The sequence below is a fragment of the Aulonocara stuartgranti genome, assembly GCF_965226115.1.
Source record: "Aulonocara stuartgranti genome assembly, chromosome: 11".
NCBI lineage: Eukaryota > Metazoa > Chordata > Actinopteri > Cichliformes > Cichlidae > Aulonocara > Aulonocara stuartgranti.
Genome location: NC_138947.1, coordinates 26,235,377 through 26,261,316, shown reverse-complemented (window position 1 = coordinate 26,261,316; position 25,940 = coordinate 26,235,377). Strand labels below are relative to the sequence as shown.

At 42.5% G+C, this 25,940-nt stretch overlaps 1 protein-coding gene and 1 long non-coding RNA gene across 9 annotated transcripts; one reads left to right on the top strand and one right to left on the bottom strand.

The window, feature by feature from the left end:
* Window positions 1-803: 803 nt before the first annotated feature.
* Window positions 804-23,292, bottom strand: LOC309717602 (microtubule cross-linking factor 3-like; the record flags this gene model as incomplete). 8 transcript variants are annotated; one of them, XM_082552283.1, is made up of 13 exons in its annotated part: window positions 23,135-23,279; window positions 21,256-22,041; window positions 20,791-21,015; window positions 20,499-20,657; window positions 19,777-19,848; window positions 19,087-19,406; window positions 18,701-18,860; window positions 16,713-16,782; window positions 15,950-16,496; window positions 15,714-15,843; window positions 15,277-15,331; window positions 12,390-12,557; window positions 8,082-8,193 (listed from the first exon to the last, which is right to left on the bottom strand). In XM_082552283.1, exons 2-12 carry the CDS (start codon window positions 21,979-21,981, stop codon window positions 12,412-12,414), a joined length of 2,610 nt encoding a protein of 869 aa, XP_082408409.1. In that variant the 5' UTR covers window positions 21,982-22,041; window positions 23,135-23,279. The 8 variants fall into 8 exon arrangements, 7 of the variants coding, with proteins under 7 accessions (XP_082408408.1, XP_082408406.1, XP_082408407.1 ...); XM_082552284.1 differs by lacking the exon at window positions 8,082-8,193 and adding an exon at window positions 8,200-10,019 and having other exon boundaries at window positions 23,135-23,281; XR_014279753.1 differs by lacking the exon at window positions 8,082-8,193 and having other exon boundaries at window positions 12,518-12,557; window positions 15,277-15,387; window positions 23,135-23,292.
* LOC309717603 lies at window positions 14,481-16,068 on the top strand. The gene is made up of 3 exons (XR_014279754.1): window positions 14,481-14,824; window positions 15,709-15,877; window positions 15,981-16,068. It is a non-coding gene; the product is annotated as an uncharacterized lncRNA (long non-coding RNA).
* Window positions 23,293-25,940: the final 2,648 nt, after the last annotated feature.

The following is a 25,940-nucleotide window of genomic DNA, read 5'->3' as shown; positions in this document are numbered from 1 at the left end:
CAGACTCAGGGGAGGATGAAGAACAACCCCCTGTTAAAAGGGGGTTGTTCCTCCCCGCCATCATCATGAGTTTACTCACAGGGGATTTTGTGATTGTTGGGTTTTTCTCTCTAATATTGTGGAGTCTTTAATTTGCAACATATAGTGCCACAAGGCAACTGTTGTTATAAGTCATTGCTTATACATATTTCCACCCATTCGCTTCCGCTCATCCTTTTCAGGGTTGCGGGGGGCGCTGAAGCCTATCCCAGCTGTCATAGGGCGAGAGGCAGGGTACACCTTGGACAGGTTGCCAGTCTGTCGCAGGGCCAACACACAGGGACAGACAACCATTGGCATTCACATTCACTCGCACATTCACACCTATGGGCAATTTTGATTAACCAATTAACCTATCCCCCACAAGCTGCATGTCTTTGGACTGTGGGAGGAAACCGGAGTACCCGGGGAAAACCCACGCAAACACGGGGAGAACATGCAAACTCCACACAGAAAGACCCCGGCCTGATGGTTGAATTGAACTCAGGACCTTCTTGCTGTGCGGCAACAGTGCTAACCACCGTGCTTATACATATTTATCATATTAAATAGGTCAAATAAAAGGGTTTGTTTATGGGACTAGTCAATTTATTATTTTTTCTATTCTACTGTATAATAACACGCCTCTCATATTGTATTATGTTGGTCTGTTGCTTTCACAACACGATTGAGAAACGTCGCTAACAAACAGAGCATGACAAAAGCACATATAGCATATCCTAGATATATTACAGGTATATTACAAAGACACTCTTGACATGTCATGTGAAAAGAGAAGCAAAATCCTTATGTTTATTACACAAAATGAACAGCAAAGGCATCACTTTCATGATTTACCACTTTGACTCAAAAATACTGTACTACTCAGCTGAGTAATGTCCTGATATGTGACCATTCAGAATTAGGAAAAGTAGAGAAAAAGGCTGTTCTACGTCTTTCATATGCATTGTTAGCCATGTTATGCAATTAAGCAGGAGCTCAAGAATTAGTTTTGACAGAAACTCTAGAAAACATCAGAAGTGGCTGGACAAAAGAAATGTAATTACAAACAATGCATTTAATTTAAAAAAAAAAAAAGAGAAAATGTTGAATAAATCAGCCTTTGGTACCAAGTTATAAAAAAAACTCACATTTAACCTGTTGATATCAAGTAAATGTTCTTTTTGCTTAGTAAAGAAAAATTAAAACCACAAGCAATGTGTTTTAGTCACAGGCAAGGTACAATCCAGGCATGTACTGAAGATAGTGATCAAGAAGGCAGAAAACTGACACTTTTGTTTGGGAGAACGTAATGCTAAAAGAAAATCCACCATCTTTATCTCTGAAGTCAACATGATGCTACATGTTGTATATGTAATATCACACTTTGTGCTAAAAAAGCACATAAACACGATGCACGCAAAATACAAAATAAAGTACATTGTAAACACATTCTTTTGGATTTTACTTAGTTTAACCACTTTATCATGAATCAACATCACTTTCAATGTGTAAATACAGTTTATATATCAGAGTGAGAAGTGAAGTGTCTGTTGTTGATGGATTAGCAAGGCTACACTAGTCAAAGCTAGAATCCAGACCTGAGCAGAGATTATCCTTTCAGATGGTTAATATAAATAAATGACACGCCGGCTGTGTTATTCCTTGGAAGGTGATGTATTCAACGTCGGATGTAAGGTATGATTCCTAGCAGATTAATCAAAGCGTACTGCTGAATTACTGAAGCTGCTTCAGACACTTTCTTACCTTTCTTGGTCAATTAGGCTCCACTGGATACCATACATTCTAAGAGTTCGCTGATGAACTCACAACTAAAGCACTTCTTAGTCTGGAGTAGCTAAGAGGCAGTCCGGATTTTTATATACAACAGTAAAAAGCAAAGGTTCAAAATTCAGAGGTTATTATTCAAGGCTTCTGGTTGGTTCGGTCACACAGTGAAGATCAAATGATGATAGTCTCAATGTGAAAGGCATGTGAGTATGTAAAAGAAGAGGAGAGCTTCTGAAGGGGAATGGATGGAGGCACAACAGGAGTGGTAGAGGGAGAGGACGAGGTGGAGGAGGACGAAGTGGGGGAGCGGCTGGCCCATCGCGAGGGGAGACGACGGTTGGCTGGGCGGGCAGGTCTTGAAAAGCTCTTGTGGGTGGAGGAAGGCTCTTCATTTTCCTGAGAGGAAAAAAATGAATTAACATTTAGGATCATCACACCGTCCTGTCTTCAATCAAATTCACACACTTAGATACTTTACATTCTGTCATGTGTTCCATTAGTTGTCTTCTTGACCCTAGGGAAAACAACAGGCACATTTCAAACAGGAACACTAAAATAAAGCATTTTTATGTGGAAAAAGTCACACATGGTGGTCGAGGGGAAAGTGAAACTGAATATCTTACATATGCTGCAGTTGAACCGATTTAAAAGCACTTCAGAATGATCTTGGGTAGTGCTCCTCAGTTGTGCTTCCAATTACGTTCTTTTCACGAGGTCAAATAAAACTGGCTGATAATTACTTGCACAATTTCTTAAACATTTGCATGACTTGAAAGAAGCATAATCACTTCAGCTCACTCCACTCTGCAATCTGCCAAGGGCATTTAGTCAGCTGGTTTCTTGCAGATACTTCTGTAATTTCAACACAAAGGCCAGAAAAACACTTCCACTATAGAACCATTGAAAGATGAAAGACAAGCCAGTGAGGGTGAGCAGACCTCCCTTTTTTAAACTTTATATACCACACTGCCAGGAACTGGCTTTTGTTAAGAGCCTTTAAGCAATGGAATGGCCCAGATGCCCAGATTATAATGGAGGCTTTGGCCTGCCTCTGTCTCTTAGCACATACCAGAAATAAACAACATTCCCACTGGAGCTGTCCTCAGTCAAGGGTAATTGCCTAGTGTTTCATAATGGAACAGAACAAAATGTACAACTTCCTGGTCCATCCAACTGGCCCCAAAAATATAGTGTTACTTAAATAGATTTTGTTCAAACTTAAATACATAGTTGCAGACTTTCTTCAAGTGAACTCTCTTTATATTAACATCTTCATTGTGAAGATCTGCTGAATGAAAAAAGCATTTCCATTAATACAAGTGTGCATAATTCTGTCAAGCTCCACCCACCTGCACTACAAGCTGTATCTCTTTCACACCACTGGCACTGTGGCTGCTTAGCTGTGCATGACTGGGGTGCATGACTGGGGCACTCTGTGTGTGTCTCAAAGTAAGAGGTAAAGGCAGAGGGTTCACATTCAGCATGTCCAGTTCTGTGGCGTTCTTCTCATGTGCAGCACTGAAGAATGGGTTAGAGTTAGAATGCATCTCGTTCTGTTGGTTCAGTTGTGCCCGAGCTGCACTTTCATAATTTTTTAGAATTCTTTCAACTGCTCCATAGTTGGACCTGGATCCCTCAGGCCTCGGGTATGCAGCAAGAGTGAGGGGTTTCCACGGATGGTCATTCATTATTCGAAGCCCAGGCCTGGAGGAGTCAGACTGGCAGGAAGACCCTGAAACATGTCTTGGCTGTGCCGTCTGTCTTTGTTTGTTCTCAGCAGACAGCTGCTGGAGTGAAACAGCAGCTCTGACTGACTGAGCCTTTGCTCCATGGGGATTCTCTTTCTTAGAGCTGGAATCATCCACAGGCTGAGCTGGCTGAGTACTTGCAGGCAAGACCGGTTCAGAAAAAAGACCCTCTGTTGCTCCTCTGTGTTGTGTTTTCTTCGAAGGACTGCTTGCTGTTCGAACTTTGTGCTTGACCTCACAATGGTGTGCAGGATTATGAGAGGGTACTGATGCTTCCCTAAGAACAGCCTGTGGTGGAACAGTTGAAAATACAGAAAGAGGTTCTTGCTTTATAATAGCCTCCTCTGGTTTAGTGGTGCATCTTACTGATCTTGGTTGGACCTCAGGGTTCTGTATTGCAGACTCTGAGACAGTTGCTTCAGGATGCACACCCATGATGCTAGAGGTTGCATCAGTAAAATGTGGCTCAAACTTAGTCTCTTTGGAAGGTAAAACATCAGATTCTGTATGGACCGGTTGGAAACCCACTGAGCTGGTATTCGTTGCATTAAGACTGTCTTCTCCATCGACCCCACGGCCCATCTCTGCCTGAAATAAAGTTCGGTTGAACTCAGCTGTTTTTTGTTCCAGCATTATGTTTCTTCTGGATCCCTGAAGGTTGGGGCTGACAGGTGAGGACAGGAGCAACTCTACAGGTAATTCTCTGACAGTTGGAGGTGTTTGTGCCTCAGCACCTTTTAAATTTCCAACACCTGGACAGTAATCTGAACACAGATCTTTCCTGGCAGTCCGTATGTTGGATTCAGAGAAGCTTTTCTGCACAGATCCATATGTGGACAACTTACTGTTAGTGAACTTGCTTGTATCACAGGACCAGCGGTTATGGCAACAGGCCATATTACAGTTAGAGTTAGCAGGCACCGAGCACGATGCTACCACACCATCTACAAAAACTTTTCCTTCATTTTCTTGTAGCATAGCCCCAAACTTCCTGACAATGGATGGGCTGCTACACTTTCTGTCCACTAAAGCGCAGGGACTATGGCACTTCTTCACAGTTGATATTGGAGATTCTGGGATGTGCAGTTCTGTGTCTGGATGGGTGGGAGTGCTCAGATTCCAGGAGGAGGTCCGAGGAGGGATGGGTGGGGCTGCTGTATCCATTTCAGAGTGCACTCCATGGCTTGTCTGTGTGTTTGTGTAGCCATCTGGATCGGTGTTATTTGTTGTCCAGGATTCACTCAACCCTTTTTTTACTTGCCAGGTGTTACCTGGAGACAAAGTGATCCAATTTTCCCTCTCCAAGGCCAGGAGATCATCGTAGATCTGGCTGAGGTCACAAGGAGCTTCATCCACATCTAGGCGCGTTTCGTTATGGCCAAAGAGTATGTCACTTTCCTGAGATGGGCACAGAGATTCAGATCGATTCCTGAAAGCAAACAAAGTGTAAACTGAGTCCAGTATCTTTCTACAAAATCAATCTAGACAATTTACATCTGAAGTTTGAAGAGAAATGTCATGTATTTACACTTTGAAATAAAACACACATGGCATTGACACTATGTACATGGTGAGCTTCAGCAGACACAGATTATCCTACTCCTATGCTGGTGCCAGAGAGTTAACATAAAAACAGGGATCTACCTCTTATCTCCGTTCTTCTTTCTGATCTCATCCTGGTAACTACAAAGCTCCTCACTTACACGGGCAATCTCTTTGAGAGCCTGAAACAGACAAACGTTGCAGAAAGAAAGACAATGAGACAAGATGAATATTGTGTAATGCCAGAGTATTTTATCACTAAAACCTAGAGCTGGTGGTATGTCACATAAAGAGGATTATCTGCAAAAGGTCACCAAGTGATGACTAAAATACAAGTACAGGGCAGAGTAAGGGTATACTGTTTAACACCACCAGTGATAAATATAATGTAATATATCTAGTGTTAGAGTTAATAGCAAATTAAAAAATAGATAAAACCCTCACAGCATTAAGAGCAATCGTATTTGTCTTCTTGTCACTGCCGTCGCTCAGGCCTCTTTCCTCATTGCCTTTACAAACATTTTCCTTTTTAACTCCACATTCTGGGGCTCCGTGATAATCAGCATCAAGCTCTGCTGTATCCACATCTTCCTTATTATCACTGACTGAGCTTTGCTGCCAAGTCCCTGCAGATTTCAATACATCCACAAGCTTAGGTTGTGAATACTGGCTCCGAGCGAACTCATTACCAACAATAAAATCACACAGACTGTCTTTCTGGAAGCAGGTGGAGTGGTGACTGTTTTTGTTACCGCAACCACCATCAACACTGATGCTTCTGTTGTGATAAAGTCCAGGTAAAGATGGATGTCTGTTTGGTTCTGACTGACTGCTGCTGCTGAGTGGCTCCGAGTGGGAGTTATCGCTGAGAAGACTCGACCCTGTGCTGGTGGAGCGGATGCTGAGTCTATGCACAGCATCACTGTGAACATCCGGTCTGCCACTGTCCAGTCCAGGGCCTGCTCGCTTGGTTCTCACCTCACAGTACAGCTAGAGATGGGAAGAGGAAATAGAGGTCAGAATTTACACAGCTATGTTGACAGACTTTCAGGTTTCTAATAGTGAAGGAAATGCAATATTGTTATTAATCTAGGCAAATATATCATTTGGAATGAAAATATTTTTGAAAAATAATATCTGTAATAACATTTTTTTTATCCAGTGATATTATTAATTTAGTGACAAGAATGCATCTTTTAACAGACTAGTGTGCTACAGCATACTCCAACCTCAACCTTTGGATGAGATTAAATATAACAGATAAAACAGTTTATGAAAGGCTCAAGCAGTGCGAAGCCTATAAATGGCACCATATGATTATACAGTAAAATTCTGGATCCACTGCTTATGCATAATGATAACTTCACGTTAAATGATGAGAAGTCAGGCAAGATAGCTAATGAACATTTTTAGACCACGGCAGACTAAAGAAAATAACATTCAAAGACTTCTCTTAAATAACAGTGGATAACCTTTGGCCTCCTACCATGGAAATCTTAAAATAGTAAGCAATTCATGCCGACTAGGCTCCCTTCCCATCATGCAATGTCTAGATGGGACTACTGCGCTTTAGCCTTCTTTATTCCTCTGTTGTTTTCCTCTCTAATTTTCTGGTCTCAAGGGGGCAAATTAGAGCCACATGTTCTTTTCATAGCAAATTGTTCCAGTGCTTTTGCTCTGTCCAACTACTTGGGTATAAAACACTAATCTGCTTTTCTGGGCATGTCAGATTTCAATCCACTTGTTTAATTTCTCAACTTTATGAAACTACATAAAAACAAAACAACATTTAAACAAAAATAAAAGTGTGTATAGTGCAAAATAGCAGGATGGTAAACAGCTAGTAATGTCTAGTCTATTGTTTCAATTCAGCAGCCTGATTGATGTAGGGGCAAAAACTGTTTAACAGGAGCGTGACCCTTGAGCGAATGGTCCTGTACCTTTTTCCCTGACTGCATAAGTGAAAACAGACTGCACAAAAGATGAGTGGGATCATTTGCAATGCCCAGACTTCTGCAGATGCAGTGCTTGTTGTAGATGTCCAATAGTGTTAGAAGTAAGGCACCAATGACCTTTTCTGCTGTTCTCACATAAACAGGTATACTTCTAAACATTAAAGATCAAGGATTTCCTAAACTTGTGTTCAATTAGTCAATTTGCACTTTAGAAAAGTGTGAATAACTTCACACCAAGGTGGGACCAATTGCACCATATCAGCACATTCTATTATCCAAATATAAATAAGAAACCAGTAATTTTTCTGACTGCTGCAGACTTGTCTAACATAGATGTTTACATATGGAGGAGTTCATTACTGCAGCACACCAGGTCACTGACAGTCCTAATCACTGCCTCTCGCCTGTCTCAGAGTCCAGAGGACTAACAGAGCGCTCTAATTCTTCCAATGCCTTTCTTTCCTCAAACTCCGTTGTAATGATCGGGGAGGATGTTTTCACACAGTTGATGGTGAACAGGATGTGAAGGAGGGAAGTGTTACACACTGTAGCAGCTATATGAAGCCATACATCATATAATTTCCTGTTATGGATGGACAATTAAAAGTGGCTAAGTTAACTACTACTCAACAACTACTATACAACGTTTGTAATTTTTGCATACTTGGTGGGATGTTTCACTTTTTCTGTGATAAGCTTTTGTTGTTGTTGTGTTTACTGTTATATAAACGTGCTGCAAAACAAAATTTCCCTGACTGTGACTGTAAAGACAACTTTCACCTTTAACCACAAATCTAATGAAATGTAGACATACCTTCACACTAAGAGCATCTTACCTCTTCTATTTTCTTCTGCATATCCTTCAGCTGGCTCTCCCACTCCCTTCTCTCCACGTCAAACCTTTCCAGCAGCTCAGCTTTCTCTCTCAACCAGTCCCTCTCGCTGTGCTCTACGCGGCTGCGCAGGTCCATAGCCGTAGAATATGTATCTGCCAGGATCCTCTGCTGCTCTTCCCTCTCCCTGCAGGTCGTCAATGTCTCACCGTGCTGTTCTCGAGTGCACCGTGAAGCTGAAGAGCAAGGTCCTGCTGCTGACTGGACCCCTCCACGTACCAATCCAGCAGCCTCTCTACCCTCCAACTGAAAGAACCAGACAGGGAGTGCACAGTTTGCAGAGGAGGAGAAAAAAAGTTAGAAGGGAGATAGAAAGAAAAAGAGTGGGAGAGACATTGTAGAAAACAGTCGTGATAAAGGATAAATTGCAATTGGAGAACCAGAGGATGAAAGCCAGATGACAAGACATGAAGGCAGGAGTAGGAGAAAATGTTAAATGTGGAATTAAGAGAATGAAGGAGGGGCAGGAAGAGAAGGTGGAGGAAGTGGGGGAATAATACACCATGGGGATAAGTGTGAGTGGGTTCACAAGTAGGAAGAGAGAGAAAGACAAAAAAACTGAATACTGAAAATATCCTGTAAGAACCCACACACAGGTTCATAGGTTCAGGGTTCAACTTTCTTTTCTATGGTACTTAACAAGCACAGGATACAGTGCAGGATATGGCATTTTCACACACAGGAAAATATGTCTGCAGATGTGACCTCAGTCAAATGACAGTCTGGTAATCCAGTTATTTGTGTTAAGATGGTTTTTTAACACAAATAAGAATACAACCATGATTCCTTTCAATGCAAATAGCATTGAAAACATTACTAATATGCCAATCTTATTGGATTCAATTTGAATTTTCTGTTTTAATTAAATAAAGGTCCTTTTTAAATAAGATAGGATGGGCATTTCCCCTGGGATTTTCCCTGTTGAACAGCCAAACATGGACACTGAAAGTATGTTATCGAATTACTGAGTATGAAAAGAAATCTCACAAAACTATGAACTGTAAGAGAAAAGGATAGAAAGAGAAAACTGACTTAGCCTGAAAATAACAAACACTAGAGCACTGGTGGCCTCAGTTTAATATAGCAGTTTTGGGGAAAACCCATCTGATGTAGAGAATGTGTTTTTTTACAGAACTAAGGACAGGGGGGTGTTTCAGTACACAGATCTGTGCATTCCGTGGCAAATGTGCATTTTTGTTGCTAGTAAAAAAAAAAAAAAAAAAAAAAAAAGGCTTTGGTGCTGGAAAGAGCCCAGGACAACGCCTGTGCATACAGTATATTAGTGTGCCTGGGTGTGTGTGCATGTGCGTGTGTGAGTTTGTATGTAGTGTTTGTTAGAAAGAGGGAGATAATGCATAAGCTTGCACAAATGCGTTATTTCAGTGTCCATCCGCAGACACAAACCAAAAACCTCGGTCATGGTGTTATTTTTGCCTGTGGCCTGGGATCAACAAATTATGGAGTAGGAAAACAAGTCAACACAATCTGCCTGTAGCTCTTTTCAAAATTCTCCACAATTAGAGATGGATGATGATGGGTGCTGTCCACACTCTATTTAAACATCTACATGTAAACAAGTTGTGAAAATAAAGAAATAACATGCTTGGAGTCACAATAAAGAGCCAAGCAAAGTTTTCAATGATTGACAAAGGAAGTCAAACTGTCTTATAAAGGAAATACTGCAGGAACATGTAAACAGAGACGCAGATTACCAGCATTTCTTCCAGCACAAGGAAACATACTCATTCACATCCTTAAATTCAGTTTTGATACACAACCTCCAACTACTCTTGGCCACCCTGATAGTCACTGTATGGCACACAGGGTATATAAAGGTAACTGTGTCACCAGGGTGACCCACTATAAATAGCGAACACACAGCTTGTACAATGTTACATTCCAAGGGGAGGCGGGGAGCTGGGGTAAAGGGAGAAGGGAGCGTTGGCTGCTAAAGCAGAATGAGATGTCTCCTAGCTGCCAGCAGCATTCATAAATCAGTGGCATGCAGGGAAATATGCCTGGAAATATCGGGGCTAAGACCTCTGCCTGGGAAACGGATGCTTCTTTGGTATCTGGAAACAACATATAGCAGTTACAAAATACAAAAGCCCACCAAAGAAAATGATGTGCCTTTAATATATGAATATATGAGCACAAACATACAACTGCTGATAAAATACTGCAGCCTTTTATTTGACTCACTTTGGCTTGAAGCCCATAATCTCTGGTACAGCAATTAATCTACAAAACATATCAGTGAAGCCAAACTTTAAAAAAACGACTCATATGGCTAAATCTCGCAGCTTCTTTATGATTCACCACCTACAAAACGACCAAAAGAGAATAAATTAAAGTCTGATACTGCTTTCAAAAGGTCTCCTTAAACTGCACTAATAAATAAACAGCATCTAGCTGTTCAGCTAGCAGGATACTGTACTAAAGAGCTCAGTTGATACCACTTTAACTTTATGACTCAGTCGAATGCATTTAACGGCAGTTTTTAAAACATACATGCACAGAGTGACATGTATAAATATTCTTCATTTCATTACTATTATAGATTGTCATCAACGTGATCAAAGGTCACATTCAAAGCGCCCTAGCGATTTCTGGCCATCATAGTACACCATGTGTTTGCTTTGTCTCACTAAAAAAACTGATACTTCTGCTTCTGGCACAGTGAAACCAACATGTTGAAAATGACAGAGGAGTTTGTCACCCATGCTGAAATTGTTCACATATCACTTCAAAGTGAAATGAAGCTGCACCCAGTTCGTGCGGCTGACTTCCACTCATTGATTTGCATTCATTCTTGTCAACCTTTATGAGGTGTTTCACAGACAACGAACATTTGTTTAGTTCAGTAGTTCACACAGAATTGAAAAGAGTGAAACAAACAATAGACCCCCACCCCAATTTGATATGCAAGGTAATTACAAGTCTGCAAGTCAGTTAGTAGAGTTCTCTGCTGTAAATAGTTTGGATTTGGATCTTTAAGAGCGGCCTTATTTTTACTCTTGGTAAACAGTTTATGCTTTTGTGCCCAAAAACCTAAACTGTGGCAGGATGTGGCATCAAGACAAACAACTACAATGGAGTAAATCTTACTCAGCATGTCACATTTCACTTTTGTCTGTTTGTGCAATCCATACAGAAAACTGTGAGTGTGCATGAGAGGCAACATTCTAAATACTCTCATTTGACACAAACACAAAACACTATGGCACAAACTCCTATGAGGCCTTTGCAAACATATACCAAGGACAGACACTGACAGACACCTGTGCCAAAAAAAAAAGCTCTCAGGTGGCAGGTAACAGTCTCTAATACAGTACATTTACAGCATCTTGGTGAAAACATCAGTGTGTGTTTCTCTGGTATCATGGTATGCTCTGCAGAAACTGAATTGTCTTTCTCACACTGGTTCACTGAGCTTTACGGACACAAAGCAGAACAGTAAATGTCCGTTTTTATTTGGCTATTTTTCAACCACACTGTGAAAAGGCCCTGGGGGACAAAGAGAAGAGCTGAGAAGTCACAGTCTGCTCTCTACTCACATACAGAAAAGCTACATTATGATAGTTAAACCAATGTGTGTGATCTGACAAATCCCTGGAACTTAGTTTAATTCTAGTGTTATTACTTCTCAGCAGTATCATTGCAGCAACCCCTTAATTTCTATCACCATGTTATAGAATTTAGGAGATTCATGACTTCACTCAGAAGGAGATCAATCAGTTTAAAGTCTGTGATAGGAATGATATGGGGCTCATCTAGCAGATAAAGCTGCTGCCATCACAACATCACAGAGAAACTACAGCTCCAACGAGCAAAGAGACATGCAAAGCAGTCAGCGTGCAGTTAAGTCTTAATATTAACAGAGTATCCTTTCTTTTGATCTACAAAGGAAGAACAAGTCTCATAAGATTTAGGCATTAAAGCAGCCAAATAAATCCATTTTCTGATATAACCAGAAAAAAATGCTAAATCCCTAAAGCCACACTGCTTTGAAGAATAGCTGTGAATGGTCATTCAAGTGATCCATACAGTGCCCAACACAGCATGGCACTGGTATGCAAACTTAACTTCAAGTAGTTTCTGTCCTTTTTCACCACGTTTAACAATAGCTATCCATTGCCAAAACAGGCTAATGTTTCATTTTCCCAGAGCCAGCAGTTGAAAGCCAAGTTTGGTGTTGGTTTCTGGCTCGGTGGGAAAACTAAGTTTGTCTCCTCCATGCAAATCTTTTGTCGGAGCTGAGGCTTGAGTTGGACAGAAGCCACTGTGACTTATCACCCTGCCATATTGGCAGCAAGTCCAATTTACACCACAATGAATGCCAGCCATGCGCAAACACAAGAAAATATGCAATTATTAAAATAAGATGTGTCTGTGTGTGTACATATATATTAAAAATAAAGTCACCATCATCCCTCACTTACCTGTGCAATCCTGCATTTAAGTTCAGCTTTCTCCAGCTCCCATGCACATCTGTCTCTGGTATACTGCAACTGAAGCTCTGTTCTCTTCTCTTCTTCTCTCTTCACCTCCACCTGCACTTCTTCTAAAACCGTCTTCAGGTCCAACAGAATCCTCCTGTTCTCCCCTCCCTGCAGGAAACCAATTTTTTTCCTTTACAATCACAGAAGAACTCAGAAGAGGACGGATGTTTGATAATAGACAGCTGGTTACACAAACAAAAGATTAAACGTTCAATTTCACTCCAAAGAATAATCTAAGAACATTAAACATTAAATACACCAATTTATAGTTGTGTGCTACTGACAAAATATTTATATTTTAGTATAGCTGACAGACGAGTGGTAATGTTCTCAATTACTTGTATGTCAGCCACTTCTCTCAACAATGACTCCTTCTGGCGCATCCATTCTTCTTTGTCATGTATGTGTCGCTTTTTTAGATCCTCAAATTTCTTTTTTAGCCGTGTATGCTGGGCTTCCCGCTGCTGCTGCTGCTGCTGCTGCTGCTGGGGTTCTGGACCTGGCCACATTTGCCCCCTGTGAATCTCAAGCTGGGACCCCGCTTCACCCTCTACACCTGCGGGGGAAGCACCGAGCTGCGTGTCGTAGATCTGACTGAAGACCGTGGGTGGGGAAGAGATCCTCCTCAACGGGTTGCGATTTTTTCCCTTGCCTCTGTCTGTCTTCTCCATCCTGGAGCACGGGACAAACTCCCATCCCTGAGAAGGGACGTATCCCCCGCCAGCACCGCCCCCACTGTGCAGCCCCGCGCCGTTCACAAAAGCGCTCCACATTTCTTAAGTGCATTAAAAGAACACATTAAAACAATAACCTGACTGGATCGATTGTTAGAGTACTATCACAAAGCAAATCTTTAAGTAGATCCATCGATTCTCCGTATGGGATACGTAGGAAACATTTTTCAAATAGTTCGGCATCCTTTCTCGTAAACTCCAGCTGCTTTTCAAGTGGTGACCAGTGGCAGAAAAAGTTATCCAAAGCCGATCAAATCCCACGTCGGCCAAACAGCAGCGCTCGGGTGAGCAGTCACAGCAGCGCTCACGCAGGACGCTCGAGTCCCTTCCATATCTTCACTGGGGTGAAGTTAAGCCCTCATTCTGCAGCAAATCCCTACGGTATTTTCTCTCGCTCTCTCTTTTAAATAAATTGCAGGTTTTCTGCTGTGTCCTAAACCTGCGCTGTTTTTAATTTCACATGTTTAAAAAAATAAAAATAAAAAAATACATCCCGGGACGCTCAGCTCCGTGCCGCGTCTCTGCCCCACACACAGAGACGTTGTAGGCGACAATCCAGAGCAAGCAATGACAAGACACCCAGTAACCACTCTGAGGCGAATGGGAGAAGCTCCCAAAAATATATCGTGGAGTGCACTGATGTAAGAGCTGCGGAGTATTTTTACCCCCTGTAACCATGAGTTTATACCCTTAAAGCCAAATAGCTGAACGGCGCCTGCAGGGGTATTAAGGAGTAAAAGAGATGCTCTAATCTACACCGGGCTCCTCTAATTACGTCGCAAGAGGTGCCACCTTGTGTTGTACCCATGGCAACAAATCACCTCACTGTTAGCTAAAAACAGCTAATCTTTACTCTTTAGAAACGGCGCACATTTTTTCTTTCTTTCTTTTTTTTGAAACTTTTTTTGTTGTTAGCGTAATACTAACACACGGTATCTCAAACTCCTGCAAAAGAAACTTACCTCCCCAGTAAACAAAGCCTGCCATCTCTTCTCTCTTAGCCATTTCTCATCCGCTGTCTTAGCATGAGAGGGGGTGACTATCACGAGGAAAGCGACGAAGGGTGTGTTTGTATTCATCCTCAGAGCCACCACTGTGACTCTAGCCTTGTCTGTAACTTCAGGCCTGTAAAACGTGGGCTAACTCGTGCTGCTTTTATTATTAACGTTGTAATTAGCAGGCGAAATAACAGTAGCGGCTTACATTTACATGCACTACATAGCGTTTGTGTTAGTATGCTATGTTCACGCGCAAAAATACGAAGCACGTGCAGCTTAACCAAACACTGCGCTCTTACCTGTTTTTCCTCTGATAATCCCGAGTGTTGCAGTGAATGTCCTCATCCCCCAAACATACACATTTCATTTCAGCCAGCAAAATTGGCTGAAGTAACTGGAATGCGGCGGTTCAGTTAAAAAAGATCGGAGAGCGAGAGGCTACCGCTGAATTTATGCTTTCATTAACTGGAATAAAATCCCCCTTTTCTCTCTCTCCCTTTCCCTCAACGTCTCTCCTCCTCTCTCCCTCCACAGCTGGCCCTAATATGTGACGTAAAACATCCCACCGGTGGGATGAAAGCAGTAGACCGGTTCCGCCCCCGTCCTGGTGGTCAGGTCCGCTGGATAAACAGATTCACCAACGGTATGCTTTTGCAGACTCACCCAGAGGCATTTTGTAAGATTCTCAGTGCAACACTAATGCAGGTAAAATGACAGTGCTCCTGTTATGCTTCCCGTGACTGTGTGGATGATCTGTTGTACATTAGGCTGACATTTGGTGGTGACTCAGCACAGCTGCCTAAGAAGAAGAACTTGCAGGAGATGTAGTCCTACAGTATGAGTGTCAGTGTTATTGTGGGAGGGTGCTTGAGTGTGTGTAGGCCTATGTGCATTTTCACAGACTTGACAGAGTATTCATAAAAGATGTGTGTTTATTCCTGTAGTCACATAAATAAGGCACAAACTTTTCCCCTCACAGGTATTTTCAGACAGCTTTTCTTTCTGATTCAAAGAATCATCTTAAACCTAGATTGACCTGTGAAGGGAATTCTATCACAGGTTTTCACAGTAGGAAAAATTGAATGACATACTCACCTAAAACTCCACTGTCGCTTCTAGGTGTGTGGTCTCCAGGGAATGTTGAAAGCAGCTGAACAGATGAGTGGGTCATACTTGGAAAATGAAAAAAACTGTACCTTGTGTGACCTTATGTAATGTGTTCAACATAACAAAAAGTGAAATAAATGAATATGTTTTAAAAAAAGAAGCAATAAAAAATAAACATAATGTGATACAGAAAGTGTGCTCTACAGTACAAAGAACAGGGTGAAAAGAAATACCAGTTTAAAAATGGTGGCATAAGACAGTGAGGAAAACAGAACAAGAATGAGGATCAGCAAAATGATGGGCTGAAACATCTGGAGCGATGGCAGTTGAAGGAAAAATGGGAGTGAAGAGAAGAATGATGAGCATTAGAAGAAGAAAAGTGTGGGGGGGAAATGTGACAGTCACTCTTGTTTTTATCAGCTTACAGAAAGTGGCTCCTCTGCCTGTTTGTCGTCCTGCTTGGGGACATCCAGGCGGTCTATGAAGCTCTGCAGCTCTTTCCTGAAGGCTTTCATCTGTGCGTTGATACGATACAGCAGCTCGTGCTCTCTGATCCTGAGGAAGAACAAGTTTGGACTTTCAAAATCAGGTAAATTTGGAGGAGACTACGACACTGTAGTGATCACACAAAACTGTGATAGTTTTTTCATGTAACAATTACCTGCCACCTTCCTCATCCTCATCCAACCTAGCAAACAGCTCCCCATTGGTGACATATACTCGGGCCTCAGAAATGATAGTGCTGGTGTCAGTGATGAGCCTGTCAATGGTCCGACCCAGCCTCTCCGCCTCGATGCGGATGTCTATCATCTGCTGCCGGTCCTTCAGGCTTCTGGATAAAAAACGACTATCTACAGGTGAGTAAAGAGAGCGCGTCGGGGTGAGGCAGCGGATGTTTCTCACCTCGTCTGAGTCACTCTCTCCTCCAATTGGGCCCTCGCGTTTGCGATGTGGCGGGAGGAGGCGAGGGGAGGAAGCCGAGGCTGAAGGTGTGTCATCGTCCCGCCCTCCGTCACTCTCTGCATCGCTGTCGCGAGGGCTGCCACGGATGCCCAGGTGAGAGGCCAGGTCGTAGCGCTGCATGTTGGAGAGCAACACGCGGTTCTCGTACTGGAGCTGCATAACTTTGCCACTCAGTTCGTTGATCTGCAGACGCGCTGCTTTCAGTTCCTCCTGGAGAGCCTCCACTTTAGCAGGGTCAGCTCCTCCTGGGGTTGAAATAATGCAACAATGGAAAATGGAGCATTAGTTCAAATTAGGGTTGAATGTGCAGCTCCTGGAGGGTTTTTTTTCACATTTTTTTTCACCTGGTTCACATTTAATAAGCTTAAAAAGAAGAGATGCCTCTTTACTTGCAGTGCAGTTGCTTGACTCCTGCTACAACATCAATGACAGGCATTTAGAATATTAAAAAACATACAAACCTCCTCCGTGTCTTGATCCAGGTTCGTGGGACCCAGCCTTGTATTTAAGTTTATTGAGCTCACTTGTCACCTGAAGAGGAAACTCAGTGTTATCCTGATGTGTGTTTAGCATCAATCAGAGTCATTTACCCAAAAGAAAAACAAGGAAACACTTGCCATCTTATGTTGCTAAAATTAAAAATGTCAAGTACTAGATCTAGTTTGTTGCAATTTTCCTGAAAATTGGTGCTAGAAAGCTGTCAGCATTTTTATTTTTTTAATATTTACATTTTTCGCAGTTACTGCAAAAAAATGTTTGTTTGTTTTTGATGTTGCAGAAATGTTTCAATTTTTTTGTAGATTTTTTTTTTACAAGATATATATACACAGTGGGGCAAAAAAGTATTTAGTCAGCCACCGATTGTGCAAGTTCCCCCACTTAAAATGATGACAGAGGTCAGTAATTTGCACCAGAGGTACACTTCAACTGTGAGAGACAGAATGTGAAAAAAAAATCCATGAATCCACATGGTAGGATTAGTAAAGAATTTATTCGTAAATCAGGGTGGAAAATAAGTATTTGGTCATCTCAAACAAGGAAAATCTCTGGCTCTCACAGACCTGTAACGTCTTCTGTAAGAAGCTTTTCTGTCCCCCACTCGTTACCTGTATGAATGGCACCTGTTTGAACTCATCATCTGTATAAAAGACACCTGTCCACAGCCTCAAACAGTCAGACTCCAAACTCCGCCATGGCCAAGACCAAAGAGCTTTCGAAGGACACCAGGAAAAGTATTGTAGACCTGCACCAGACTGGGAAGAGTGAATCTACAATAGGCAAGCAGCTTGGTGTGAAAAAATCAACTGTGGGAGCAATCATTAGAAAATGGAAGACATACAAGACCACTGATAATCTCCCTCGATCTGGGGCTCCATGCAAGATCTCATCCCGTGGGGTCAAAATGATCATGAGAACGGTGAGCAAAGATCCCAGAACCACACGGGGGGACCTGGTGAATGACCTGCAGAGAGCTGGGACCAAAGTAACAAAGGTCACCATCAGTAACACACTACAACGGCAGGGAATCAAATCCCGCAGTGCCAGACGTGTTCCGCTGCTGAAGCCAGTGCATGTCCAGGCCCGTCTGAAGTTTGCCAGAGAGCACATGGATGATACAGCAGAGGATTGGGAGAATGTCATGTGGTCAGATGAAACCAAAGTAGAACTTTTTGGTATAAACTCAACTCGTCGTGTTTGGAGGAAGAAGAATACTGAGTTGCATCCCAAGAACACCATACCTACTGTGAAGCATGGGGGTGGAAACATCATGCTATGGGGCTGTTTTTCTGCCAAGGGGACAGGACGACCGATCCGTGTTAAGGACAGAATGAATGGGGCCATGTATCGTGAGATTTTGAGCCAAAACCTCCTTCCATCAGTGAGAACTTTGAAGATGAAACGAGGCTGGGTCTTCCAACATGACAATGATCCAAAACACACCGCCCGGGCAATAAAGGAGTGGCTCCGTAAGAAGCATTTGAAAGTCCTGGAGTGGCCTAGCCAGTCTCCAGACCTCAACCCCATAGAAAATCTGTGGCGGGAGTTGAAAGTCCGTGTTGCTCGGCGACAGCCCCAAAACATCACTGCTCTCGAGAAGATCTGCATGGAGGAATGGGCCAAAATACCAGCTACTGTGTGTGCAAACCTGGTAAAGACCTATAGTAAACGTTTGACCTCTGTTATTGCCAACAAAGGTTATGTTACAAAGTATTGAGTTGTATTTTTGTTATTGACCAAATACTTATTTTCCACCCTGATTTACCAATAAATTCTTTACAAATCCTACCATGTGGATTCATGGATTTTTTTTTCACATTCTGTCTCTCACAGTTGAAGTGTACCTCTGGTGCAAATTACTGACCTCTGTCATCATTTTAGGTGGGGGAACTTGCACAATCGGTGGCTGACTAAATACTTTTTTGCCCCACTGTATATATATATTTTTTACCTTTTTGTTCTCTTCTTCCACATCTGCTAGATTCCTGCGGAGAAGTTCAGCCTCGTCTTCCACCAGCTGAAGCTGCTGCCTGAGCTCTGAGAGAGCCTCACCCTGCTCTCTGCTCTGTTGACCTCCACTGCTAGAGCCATCCACTCCAGCTGCTGCCAGACTAGGGGGTAAAGAGCAGACGAGCAGTGTTAATGAGGACGTCGGGTGCTTTTACTCTTCCAGCTTCTGCATATTCAAACTTGAAATAATTTCAATAACTATCTTTGTCAGAATTTACATATTTAATGTTCCCCAGTCCCCAGTTTTTCTTTTCATAACAGCTATCATGTCATTCCACTAAGCTGCCGGTTGACTCATCAGGATTCTGATGAATGAGTGCCAAGTACCTGTCCTCCCTCATGTCATCCAGCTCAGCCTTCAGCCCTCTGTTCTCCACCTCGAGCTCCACAATCTTTCGCCCCAAGATGTTTGCTTCCTCCTCCACAAGGCGTAAACGGAGCTTCAGCTCAGATTCACGAGTGGTGGGAGGCCCTCCAGCCTCACCTTTAGGCAGAGGGCTGTCCACATCCCCATAAAAGGACCGATACTTCTGGAGCTCCTGCTCAAGTCGGTCCTTCTCTTTGTCGATCTTTGCCATCTTTTTCCTCATCAAGATGGCTTCCTCTTTGATGAAAGCTAGCTGGCATTTCAGATCTTCATTTTCTTCCTGTGAACAGATGGAACATTTATTTCATTCAGTAACTTACCAACTTTTGAGATAAATAAAGTACGTCTTAAGTATTTTGCCCATTCTTTAAGTTCTCTGTATTTTAGTCTCATAGACAAACCAGAGACAATACAGTAGCAATATAGCTTCTCTGGTGTTCTCATGACTTTGGTAGCCTGCTTAAAAATTTACACCCAAGATCCAGGTTTGATGTTACTCCATGTTACTTTTACTCACTATGAAATATGACTCTCCAGCCAGTCTATCACATTTATTTTTCATTTGGAGATTTACACAGGAAAAATAACCTCTTTATTAAACATATCAGCCAAAGGTTATACCTTTATAATCTTATAAATTGCTGACTCACCTCTGTTGGGGTCTGTGGAGTCTTTCTGTCTGCTTTCTGCCCGTCCTTACTGCCTTTTCTTTTGAGTGAGAGCTGCGGGGAAACAGTGGTTACATCACCATCAGCGGCAGCTTGGCGTTTTCTTACTGAGGGCAGTGATATCATCCAGATTTATGGAACACTGAACACTCACTAATGGAAAAAGAGGACTGCTTAAACTCGCCCTCCAGAATGTTTCTGGTAAGATATTCAAATTCAAAGCACGCTGCTGTCTGTGCAGTTGTTATTTTAGAGCCTTGAAGAAAAACACCCAAAAACAACTGGTTTGTGAATATAAATATTTCTTACACATCACATCATAAGAAAGACATTTTGTCCTAAATATGTAATTTTACTGCAGGGTAGTAGAGCTGCTGCACTGACAACGAACCTGGCTGTTATATTGCTATAAACCCAGAGTACCCAAAGCAGGTTTTTCTGTTTTTGTTTTGGGATTATTTTACTTACATTTTAGCTCATTTTAATCTGGAGCATTGGAAAACTGTGGAAAAACTCTGAAAGTATATTAAGAATTACTGCCTGATCTGCTCTTGAACCCTGTTCTTCAACCTCACCTTCACATTTTCTCCAGTGATATTCAAATGGCATCTTATAGTCTAACTTTTGGTTCAGGTAACAATTTGCATTGTGTAACTGTCACAGATAGTCAAACAAATGAAGACACACTGGCTTCAGCCTCTCACCTCTTTGGCCTTCTCCATTTCATTTTGCAGGGCCTGTTTGGTGACCTCCACCTCTATCAGCTGCTGCCTAAGCTTCTCATTCTCCTCCTCTGTCTTTGTCCTCTTCTCCTCCACATTTTCCAGCTCATGGTGCAAGCGCACAGACACATCCTTTGCCACCTGGGAGAGGAGTCAAGACAGAATAAAGAAAAAAAGCATATAGGAAATTAAAAAGAGGAGGGAGGTCCAGTCATTGTTTTGATCGTTAATTTAGATGATGATAATGAGGATGATGGGACATCCAAAGACTCACTTTCAGGTCTTGCTCCAGACTTCTAAGCAGCTCGCCATCCACTTGGCCACTTTCTGTGATCCTGAGCCTCTTTCTCTCAGCCTTCTTTAGTCTGTACTGGAGAATCCGACAGTTCTTGTTGGCTCTCTCCAGCTCTCTGCGCATGTCCTGCAGTTGGCATGCGTCTTCTTCATAGAAGGTATCCCGCATCTCATCCATCTCTGCCCGCATCTCCTCGATTTCATTCTAATAAAACGTGGAAATGAAATGCGTGATGAAATAATCGAATCCAGCATCTGTTCGGTAAATTTGACACTTCCATAAATATGTAGTTTTCAGCAGCACTACAGCAGCGGTGATCATGCAGTAAGCGTGCAAATACAACAAGTGCGACTGTTGAACACGCCAAAAGAAAAAAGAAGAAGAATAGAAAAACCATGGCCTATTATTTAAGAAAATTTAAACCCTGGCGTAGAATTGCATTACCTTCAAATCCTCGTTTTCATCCTCCAGTCTCTCCAGCTCTTCATGTAGTTTCTGGTCTGGCTGCGCAGCCACCTGCGAACTGTCGCGCTCGGGGGACAGCTCGGGCTCAGAGCCCGGCGGAGATGCTGATTTCGCCTGCATCTTTGTCCCTTTCTTTCCTAAACTCTTATTCAAGTGAAACTGTATTAGCTCGGACTGCAAGCATCCCTCCTTCCAGAAGCCGGGTCCGCAGCCCACTGTGCCTTTCGAGCTCTTTTTGTTGCTAGTTGCCTCCCCTCCCCTCGGATTTTTGCTCCTCAGTTTGGGGGATTTGGATGCGCAGGGTTGGTCGGAGACAACGCGGTTCTGATCAGCTCTGGAGGACAAGGAAGCGTCTTCTGCTGGTTGGACGGCTCCTCTGTCTGCCGCCGCCGCCGCGGGCCTGCTCTGCGTCGGATTTTCAGCACCAGCAGGCTGGACAGCAGCCGCGCCTCTGGTGGCAGGAGCGCTTCCGGCCTGCCGCTCCCTGCCCGTGGAGACTGGAGAATGACCTCGGCTACTTCTTCCTCCCCCTCCTCCTCCTCCACCCTGTTTTGATGTGATGGGCTTTGACGGGTTGCTGCCCTTCTGCGTAGTTTTAGAAGCAGCGTCTTTTAGCCCAGCCGGAGACGACGATCGCTGCTGCTGCTGCTTCCGGCTGCTATTGTCTGGCTGCCGCGGCGACTCGGCAGATGATGGGTTCATCATGGTGTCAGAGGATCAGCTCATCATCAACAACATCCATCCCCTTTACCAGTATCCTTGTACCTGGGGGACAATTGACTTTTTAGACATAAAAAATAGAGAGGATGTAGGCTGAAGAACGACGCTCTACAGGTCGATCAAATAATTTGCCTCTTGGAGTAAAGCCTGCGGGAAAAAATATATAAAATTTGGGGGGAACTGGCAGAGATTCACCGGGAGGCACCACGGATCACCGTGTATAGGCAAGGCTAATTAGGTTACACCATTGCCAGAGGAAAGCTGCCAGTAGTTGTGTTGTGAGCACCACTGATTAAGCAGTCAGTCATACAGACCCTGTTAGATGAGATGTGTTTGAGATCAGCTGCAGCTCGGCCGGGTAATAAGGCAATCCACATTTACATCACACGCACCCAACGGGTGGGAAGTGGGCGAGAGAGAAAAAGAGAGAGATTGCGAGGTTAATGTAACCTATTGTCATTGGCTATTAAACCTTAGACAGCAGCCAGCCAATTAAGCAGCGCTACTTGCTCAGTTGACAAACAGCCGGTTCAGAGTGGCCCCTGATCTGATCCCCGAGCGCCCTGAAAGAAACAAAGGGCGATCCAGCCTCGTGATGGATCACTAAGAACCACTCTCACACTCATCCGGAGATAGCTGTTTCCTGTCAGCCATCATCTTACTCTTCGTTTCCAACATGCCCGCTGACTCATTACTTGAATGGAAGATGAGCGACAAAAGTGTCAGAGGCAATAAAAGAAAAACGCCCTTTTTAAGCTATTACACAGCTGGCATTGTTCATGCTTTTTTCTCTCTTTGTTGCTTCAGTTTTAAATGGACCAGGAATCGACTGGCTGCCTCACAGTCTCCTATTTAGCGCCGAAAAACCAAAGAATACTAAATCAGTCCAAACTGAGGGGAAAAAACTGCTCATACGGGCTCATGTATTGCCTGATGTGTCTTCTACAAACAAACAGCAGCAGCAAGTGTAAATCATCCCACCTTGGAGGCCTGCCTGAGAACATAATGTGGAATACAGTCAGACATTTGCCCTTCATACAGGTTATTGTTGCCCACATTCATCTAAAACACGCCTGAGTACTCAAAGAAAAAAGGTATCGCCACGTGGAAATTATGCACTTTCAAATCCATCTCTTACCTTTTCTGGGAATTTTTTTCTTCTTCTTCTTCTTTTTGTCGGATGCTAAAGGGTAGTGATGATGGGGATGCAGAAGAGATGCTGACTCGAGCGCCTCCCGACCACCGAGCAACCTGTTTCAATATTCATCACATTACATCATCGCAGGGAGGGGCCGAACTGCACGGAAACGAAGCTGGGCTCCTCTCATTGGAAGAAGGCAGGAGCCTCAGTCTGTCCTGCTTTCGATGCCTCGCTCTGAATTGTGATTGGACACAGGTTCTCGCAGCATTATATTAACCTGGTATTGAATCATTAATTTTTTTTAGACTGTCTGCACATGCAGGGCGTATGATTGTCTTCTATTTTAAAAGCATATAAGCATCATTTACCCATCATTTATATATATTTTTTGTTATGCAGCATGATGTATATTTGCATATACAGTAAGATACTGTACAGACACTTAAAAACAACATTCCATAAAATAAGCAAATATTCTAATTCAAATGTGTAACATTGTTTGCTTATTAGACTTTTGGTTATATATTATAAGTCACACTTCCCTCTGTGGCTTTTAAGCGAAATACATATGAGCTCTTAGCTCTGTGGTGTTTAAAACATTAATTACATTGGTAGTTCCCATATGACGTCTTCTTGGCAGCTGTTTTCTTTTTCCCAAACCGAAGTTGATGCACAAAATTCTTCCACTCCCAGGAGTCAGACTAGTTAGTGCTTGGAGAGAATAGAGGCAGCCTTCATGTACTGCTTTCGGGGGAGTAAATGAGAAATTGCACAGAGAAATCTGTGTGCTGTCCATTTCTCCCAGCAAATTTCTCTGGATGTTTGTTGTGAGAAAATGGAAATGGGTTGAAAGCAGGTTAGTGTGTTAGTCCCAGGGAAAATATATACTGAGGGTAATTTATTCTGTTTGGGAACAGGCTGAACTCAAGGCAACTTCAATTTGATTATGTTATTAGTGGCTCAGACCATGAAGGCCAGACTCATCTGACCAGTTATTTGAAGTTTTCCTTCTTGGCCACGCATCAGTAGATCTCTTATAGATGATAAGAGAAAGCACATATATATCTGAAGTGTTGCATGATGGTTCCAAGATACACAGCTAAAGTGGTGAATAGTTGTTTGCATCACCCCACAGTGAGTGAAATAACAAGTATGCAGGAAGAGCCAGGGATTGACTTGGATTGAAAAGTGGGGATTTGCTATGCTCTGAAGGTTTTATGGCATGGGTTTTCTAGGCTTCACAAACCACAGATCTTGGCCTCCTACGTCTGAACAATCCATTTGCCTCTGTCACTTCAGGCTTTTGCAACAGTATATCTGTTTAAAAAGACAGACAGAGAAGGTTCTGTGTTGTAATCACAGTTTAATCACCAGACAAAATGCTGTCTAGCAGGGCAAATCCACCACTTTGGGACAGGATAGGATGACAGATGTTTGGGGGCTTGCAGTCCCTTTTGCATTGTCACACAGTCACACCCTTCCCCCACTTCTACCCTCTTTCTTTCCTCTGGTATATTCAATTATTTACTTGAATTAAAGTGACAGATGTCTGCGTCATCAAGGCACTTATGTGACAGTCAAGGTTTCTAACTGTGCCTTGTGAAACAAAGGAAGGTGATAACTGGTGTAAAAGTGTGTCCTGTCTCCTGGTTACATGCAGATTTGCAGTTTGGTAGCATATCTCTGTTTAAGTAGTTTATATTCAGCATACTGTGTATATATAACAATTATTTATTTTCATCCAAGTAAATAATTGCTAAGTGGCTTAACAACGAACAAAAAACATTCCTCTGAAAACGACCACAAACAAGAACTACACTGAATCCAAAGAAAAACTTTGAAAGACTTTCAGAAAGCCGGCAAAACTACTGCTCACGATCATCTTAAGAGATTACAAGAAAGTCTGGCTGTTTGGAAGCAAAATATAAAGAGAAATGGGCCTCTCAAGACTTTTGCACAGTACTGTACAGTACAAGCATTATACAATACAATATGATCTCTACAATAGTTACACATTACTTACTCATTGACTCACAGATTAACTCCCAAAGGAAGACTAAACTACACTGAAATGCAGCTGTGGATGGGAAAGAAATGCTTTGTGAGCTGAAAGTCTCAAAGTCCTGTCAGAAGAAATGCCAACTTACAAGTCTATATTCTTGGGTACCAAATCTCATTCCCATCACATTCACTGGTATGAGCACCAGCAGCGGAACTTACCAGGTGGTAAGAGGAGAGAGATGAGCATCCATCTAAAAATAACACCCTCATTGAACTCACACACTCAAGCCTCTCTTTAATTCTCACTTCCTCTATTAATACCAAAACCCTTTATCCCGAATCATCACAGTAACATCAGCATAGACAGAAAACCGGGCCAATGTCACTGTTCGATATTATCAGAAATTATCTGCAGCGTGAAGTTGTCATTTCTAATCATCCTTTCCAAATATTATACTGTAGTATTGCTAAATTAGTCTAAACACCATAGTAAAATGCTGATAGCATATGAAAGTATTGGCATGCACACAAGCTTTAAACTTGCTGGATTTTATTTTGCCTTAAATTGATTGTTGAATTGCTTTATTATTTATTAATAGCCATTCTTAAAATAGTCACATGTCACACGAAAATAATTTTTTTTAGACAAAAAGAAAACTCCTTTTTTTCCCTGAAAGGTAGGCTTATTGAAGTCAGTGTGTGTAATGAGTTTCCCCTGTGAGGAACAAAAATGCCTGCCTCCAGCCTCAGTTGTTGTGCTCCAGATATCAATTCAATTCAATTCAATTTTATTTATATAGCG